Source organism: Malus sylvestris, chromosome 16 (assembly GCF_916048215.2).
Source record: "Malus sylvestris chromosome 16, drMalSylv7.2, whole genome shotgun sequence".
Lineage (NCBI taxonomy): Eukaryota > Viridiplantae > Streptophyta > Magnoliopsida > Rosales > Rosaceae > Malus > Malus sylvestris.
The window spans coordinates 34,533,707-34,540,685 of record NC_062275.1 but is presented as its reverse complement, the minus strand read 5'-3'; the positions used below and the strand labels follow the sequence as shown (position 1 = coordinate 34,540,685).

At 43.3% G+C, this 6,979-nt stretch overlaps 1 protein-coding gene across 1 annotated transcript; it reads left to right on the top strand.

Moving 5' to 3' along the window:
- The first annotated feature begins 405 nt into the window (after positions 1–405).
- LOC126606670 (abscisic acid receptor PYR1-like) lies at positions 406–1,423 on the top strand. The gene has a single exon (XM_050274046.1). The coding sequence runs from the start codon at positions 505–507 to the stop codon at positions 1,123–1,125; it is 621 nt and encodes a 206-aa protein (XP_050130003.1). The 5' UTR covers positions 406–504; the 3' UTR covers positions 1,126–1,423.
- The last annotated feature ends 5,556 nt before the right edge of the window (positions 1,424–6,979 follow it).

The window sequence follows — 6,979 nt, the reverse complement described above, 5'->3', positions numbered from 1 at the left end:
ATTTTTAATATTCACGTGGGTCCTAGATTGATACGTGGCGCCCAGTCATTGTTTACGTCGGCATAATGTCACAGGTTAACTGCTGTTTTAACAGAAAAAGCTTAATGAATGTATGAAACTAGCTAAGAATTAACATTTTAGGTTCTAAACTGGAATAAAAAAACTTGATCAATAAAATGTTTAAAACCCAAAAACTTTAAAATAATAAATTGAAATTAACTATTTTTTAAATTTCTAATCAATTGCATTATTATATTTAATGTTTCGAGCTAGATTCTCGACCAATGAAAAAATAAAACTGTCAAGCAACCAAGAGGAACGCACCTGCCGGCATCAGCAAGTTGACACCCTTCCTATACCCTTTAAAAACTATTTTTCTATTCCCAGATTAACCCCACGAATACTCTTAATAAAACCCCATAGAGTTACTTTATTATCCCTACCATCCTACGAAATCCCCTTCCTAAAAAACGGAAGTACATCCCTCTCTCTCCTCTTGAGTGAATGGAGAAAGGTGAGGGCTCAATGGCCGAGCAAGACGAGGCGGAGGAAACCCAGCACCACCGCACCCTCCCGTCCGGGTTGACTCAGGACGAGTTCGACGAGTTGAAGCAGTTCGTCAACGAATTCCACAAGTACCAGGTGGGCCCCGGAAAATGTTCTTCCCTACTTGCGCAACGCGTGCACGCGCCACCCGACACCGTGTGGTCGGTGGTGCGGCGCTTCGACCAGCCCCAGACCTACAAGCACTTCATCCGGAGCTGTAACGTGAAGGAAGGCTTTAAAATGACCGTCGGGTGCACCAGGGACGTCAATGTTATCTCCGGCCTACCGGCTGCCACCAGCACCGAGCGCCTCGACTTACTCGACGAAGACCGCCACGTCACAGGTTTCAGTATCATTGGGGGCGAGCACCGCCTCAGAAATTACCGGTCTGTGACGACCGTGCATAGGTTTGACCGTGACGGAAGGATCTGGACCGTTGTTTTGGAATCCTACGTCGTCGATCTGCCAGACGGGAATTCCGAGGAGGACACGCGTCTCTTCGCTGATACTGTTGTCAAGTTGAATCTCCAGAAGCTGGCGTCGGTCACCGAAGGCCTGGCGGGCGACGGTGGATGCTAAATCTCAGGTGATGCGAGAAAATTTAACACGAGTTAACAAACAAAAAAAACCAAAAAAAAGGAATGGAAATGTTTGTATTTTTATTTTTAATTTGTGCTTTGTTCTGGATTTTCTATTTTATCTTTTTTTTTTTAATTTGTAAATTCGCCTCCCTTGTAATCCCCAAAATATCCTTGGTTTTAATTGATTGACCGGGATGCCATGCTTTTGGTAAAGTGGTAAAGTTGGAATTGTGAGGACAGGGAAAGGGTATTTGAGTCAATGCGTGTGTAAAGAAATGTGAATATTTGATTTGTCATCTGGGTTGCGTAGGCGGACTCAAGTCTGATGAGCAAGTTTGCTCCCAAAAAAAAAAAAACAAAGAGGGTCTGAAGTGCAAGTTAATAAATAAATTAATGGAAAAGGGGTCACAATCGTAGTTGCTAGATTAATCCAGCTCTATAAATAAAAAGAAAATTAATGAAAAATATTTAAAAACTTTGAGTTTTAATGATAATGATAAAATAGAGGGTAAAATAAATAGTATCATAATTGATTTTTTAGTGTAAAAATATGATTTTTTATTAAAATAAACAGTATCAAAAACTTTCTATTAAAATACCCTTAAATAAATGCATGAAAGAAAATGGAATCTATGCTTTTGACTTTATGTAACAATCTAATTGCCATAAATGGGGCTTTTTGTCCCTCCAAGTTTCTCATCACAATTTACAATGCAAGTACCATAATCCAAATCAACTACAACTAAATGAAACCAAAAGCGAAAGCTTGAAAGCTCAATTCCTAACTGCTACAACTAAATCTAAGGTTACAAGTGAAGTGAAATACTACTAGACTGTATGGGTTATAGGCTTGTAGCTATCGTCAAGTTATCAAGTTCAATGTATCTAGGGGTAGGGGTAAGCATTGGTTTTATCTCAAAACCAAACACCAAATTAGTTACGGACTTGAATTGTCTACCTTCCCCATCCCATACCCTTTCCATGCCCTCCTATTTCTGTGATCACGGTTAAGTCATGTCAACATTTTATATTTCCATTGCTTTTTATTTTATTATTTCTATAAAAAATCAATATAAAATGTTGACGTGGCTTAAGCGTAACCACAAATTATAAGAGGGCATGAGGAGGGTATGAGATGAAAAGGGTAGACAATCCAAGTCCATTAGTTACTTGTAGTTCCCTTCCGAGTTGACAAACATAGTTAACTTTTTAGGTTCACGATCATTCGAAGCCAACTTGTCACCGATAGTATATCCCCGACCGTAGGTGCGCATTGCAAAGTGCATTATTTATAGTAGCTGTGTATTTCTTACCTATTACTTGTAAATTATTTTTTCAATGGAATTTTTTATTTTTTACAAAACCAAAAATCAAGTCAAAGTAAACATTTGTTTACTGTTTCTTTTTAAATTTTACTATTACTAAGAGGACGAGAGAGAGTTCAAAATTATTATAATTAATTTAGAAAATTAGTGAGTTTTAAATCCGAGACACATGTGTGGAGAAAATAACATACAATCAAGCACATGTAAAATCCCATTAAGCCACTAATATGATAGTACTCATCGATAAAGATCAATAGTAAATTGTTATAGCATGACATATTTATAATGAGATTACATTTGATAACTCAAATTCGCCTATAATGAGAACGTAAAACTTGACTATTCTTTTATCGTCTTAAACTTAAAGGCGAGCTATTATCAAGGCTCCTAAAACTCGCCTTGTATTCTCCATTTGTTTTTGAAAAATCATCTGAGAAGAATTACATTTGGAGAGTGCCAATACTTATGAGGGGTGTGCTATCCACGTACTCTATTTTACTTCTCACACATCCCTTGATAATTTCTATCTGTTGATCTTCTTCAATTCATCCAATCTGATGGCCAAAAATTAAAAATGTGTGTAAAAAATAAAATGGAGTGTGTAGATATCATACCCTTACTTGTGAGTGTACTGAATGGGAGAACTATTCCATGGCCTAGGAATTTGCATGATGGCAGCTAATGGAGAAATATTCCATGACCTAGTAATTTGCATGTTGGCAGTTGGCACTTACCAGCAGTTGTCACACTCCGATGCCGCCTTCCGACTCTAGTCATTGTCACTTGTCATCGCGTTTGGACTTTGGACTGATTGGGTTTTTTTCTTTCAGAAAATTATAGTAACGGTGTTGTCTATTATCCAAAAAAAAAAGAAAATTATAGTAGTGGTTTCAATTTTAACTAATTGGAGCAATAATAGCGTAACTAAAAATTCATGATTATTGATCCATTAACTCATCAAAACATGCACATATAGTTTTTTTTCGTCAACTCAGTCAAAATATCGTCAAAATGAGTCATGTTGGAAGAGTCATTGCTACAATTAGGTTAAAGTTGATGGATCATTGCTCCACTTGGGTTAAAGTTGATGAACCATCTCTTCAATTAGGTTAAAGTTGAGGGATCATAGCTACAATTTTTCTCATTTCGTTTTTCATATTTGCCCCTTAATTCAACCTCACGTGTGTGGCACTTGATTCATTTTGACAGAAGTTCTAACGGAGTTGACGAAAAAGACCATAACTGGACGTTTTAAAGTAAAAGGGATCAATGATCATGAATTTTTAATTAATGGACTATTACTACAATTAAATTAAAATTGAGGAACTATTGATACAATTTCCTCTTTTTCTTCTGGAGGTGTTGACCCTAAAAACTACCAAGCCTACGTGGCGCGCAAACCGAGTAATCTATACGCTAACTACGTCTTTCGGTGGATGCGGGGCGTGCCAACTCGTCGGCCGAGCTCGGCCGAGGAGTAAAATTTGTTGATGTTGCGTTGGGTGCGCTGCTGACTTCTGAATCTCGCGACTGCGGCCGACGAAGGAACACTCTCGGCCTTCGGGTTCTAGAACCTGAAGACAAGGTTGCTAGTTCTGCGAAGTTCAATATCAAATTCAGCTTTCAATGTGCCGATTGTAATAACTTGTAACACCTCACTTCGCCGAGAAGGCTAATGAGATGACCTCGACCAATAAGGATTCGGAAATCCTTCTCGACCGAGACTTGGATAGGTAATCAACCGTCCTCGCCGCAGTGCTGTTGATGCCAACGGAAGATGCTGCGAGACCGGCTGATTCTACAGTGACAGAGCTATCTATGCCGACTTAAGATATCACCGGTTGCTTTCACAGTGCTGTTGATGCCAACGGAAGATGTGTCAGCGAAAAGAGAAAATAAAAATCTCAAAGTTGTTGAGAGAGTTTGCGCAGGGCAGTTGTGTGTTTTTTTGTCCCTTGAATGATACGCAGCCTCTTCTATTTATAGCAACGGCTCCCCCCAAGGTCGAGTTAAAAACCTACTCGGACTAGGTCTTCTTCTCCTGATTAGCACCAACTCGACCAGTCCTACTTTCACTAGGATTGTGAACCTAGTCCTTAACTGAGCCGGATTCGCTTCTGGGTCCTGCCGAGACTCCTCATTGCACTAAGACTCGACTTCTTGCGTTATGACCTAGCCGACCTAGGTTTGGAGGCCCACGTACTAAACGATCCATGGTATTCTTGTCGCAAGGCCTTCTGGGCCGAGAATGATTCTATACTCGGCCCAAACTATTATTTTGGGCCCAAACATTGCCCCCTCGTTTCTGAGGTCCTCGGCCTGAATTCGTTGGCCGAGGTTCGGCCTTGAAGAAGCGAATGTAATCCTCAGAACCCTAGTGTTCTATTTCCAAGGCGTATTTGTTGAGCATGATTGCACGATCTTGATCCTGCTAACCAACTCGCCACGTGGCGTCTTCTAACACGACCAATCCCCAATAATGACGTCTAAGGCGTGCGGCTACCTGAACCGTCGTGCCATCATGACCTTATGGCTAAACCTAGCCACTCTACCTCAATCCGCGAGCCGCTTGTCATCGTGCAGACGTCAAAACGTCTTTCGCCATTAATCTCTCCATCACACGCAATCGTGCGCCCCCAAAACCTGAGACCCTCGGTCTTCTCAACTGTATTTCCTAAATGTTCATCAAGATTAGCGATTCCTTCGCTCGATTTTGCCCTTTGTTTTTTGAAATTCGAACGATTGCCCTTCCTTCCAAAATCCTATAAATACTGAGAATCCCTCATTCATACTTTACGCTTTCAAAATCTCTCTGAAATTTCTTGCCCTTGTTCTCCAGCGCAGTTCTTTTTCCAGGTCTTCGTCTCCAAATCTCCCAACCCAGAAAAACCCCTTTTCCACCGTACCTTTTAAACCTCCTACAATGGCCTCCTTCATTTCTAAGCTTTCCAGGGAATGTGATCAGTGTCAGAAGATTCTTGATCGAAGCTCAATCAAAACCATACGGTTTGAAAGTGACATGAGCACTTCTCACCAAATCTTGGGTCCTATTTTCAAAGCGGCAGTACCGTCAGCCATTACTGGACTTCTCCAGGAACATTGCCTATCACCCTTGCTCCAAGGGTTTGAATGGTCGAGATGGGATGCGGCGAAACCTCAAGGCTCCTGGCCTTCGACCACTACAACCTGGGCAGCCTGGGTTGTTCGAATGGAAAAGCTCTTCGGCGAGCAATGGAAGGCCCTCGGCATCTACGACGCCATCATCCTCTCATCTATGGATGTCGTTCTCGACAAGGAGCTTCTCCTAGCCGCCCTGTGCTTCTGGTGTTCGGCCACCAACGCCATGGCTCTCCCCCTTGGTCCCATCGGCCCCACCATTCTTGATGTCATCGCCATCTTGGGCACCTCGGCAACTGGAATCCCCATCGATGCGGCCCTCTCCGGGTACCCGTCGAATCTTGACCTGAAGACGCTTTTTGATTGACAGGCTTTTGAGACGTTGAGCCGTGAGGGTCAAATCCCGTCGAAAGAAGACGTTCAGAAACTCCACAAGAACTTCTTCAATTACAACACCCTCTATCTCCATTTCGCCAGCCAAGGAGAAGAGGCCCTGCGAGAAGGAGAACACGAAGCTTTCCTCTTCTATTGGTACAACAAGTACATTTGTTGTACCAAGTCGAACAAATGCTTGGTCGAGAACATGCCGGTAGCCGAGGCCCTGGCTAGTGGTCACGTCCTGTCACTTAGCTCCAACATTCTTGGCCATCTCCTCCGCTGCCTGGCTGAGACGACCCTTCACAAGATCGACCCACACCAGAATGGTCTCTTCTGGTTCTTCCAACTCTGGTTGCAAGTTTACTTCGCCTCCCTTCGGCCGGCCATCGTCAATTTCTCGCCAACGAAAACGCTCGGTCCTCAGCTGGCCTCCCGACCGATACCCCCTCACCAAGCCGAAGAGGTATTTAAGTACTTTTTCGCCCTTGATGACCTTTCCAACGATGAATTCCTGATATGTCGTCGTCGAGACTATCCTTCCTCCATCAGGCTACCCATATCCATGTGGGGCGCGGACGAAGATGCCGACCTTCGTCAGTCCTGAGGATCGTTCGTGCTCACTCGCGACCTTCCTCTCGGCTGTGATGGGAAACGAGCGGGTTGGGAAGTGTACCATCCTAACTTCCTTGCTCGACAGCTCGGCTACCTCCAAGGCTGCCCGGTCCCCTTTCTCTCCTCCCGCACCGTCTTAAGCCGTGGGCGCGAACCGGGCTCCTCGGAGAAGGAATGCATCATCGCCAAGAGGGAATTCCAAGAGCAATGCCAAAGTCTCCGCCTTCAACCGGCCACCCCTGAAACCCTCTGCACTGACACCTTCGGCGACTGGTGGGAACAGTATACCCAGGAGTTCTTTGGGGCTCCGGTCGAAGGTGTGTTGAACAAACTCTTTGGTGACCGGCCTAAGAAGGCCTCGGCCCCCCAAGCTCAAGGTAATTTTTTTTTTTTTTGTTAATTTGCCTTGCTGATTTGCTT

Bases quoted from the DNA above. Each gene is read 5' to 3' on its own strand.
- LOC126606670 (XM_050274046.1), top strand. From the start codon at position 505: ATGGAGAAAGGTGAGGGCTCAATGGCCGAGCAAGACGAGGCGGAGGAA.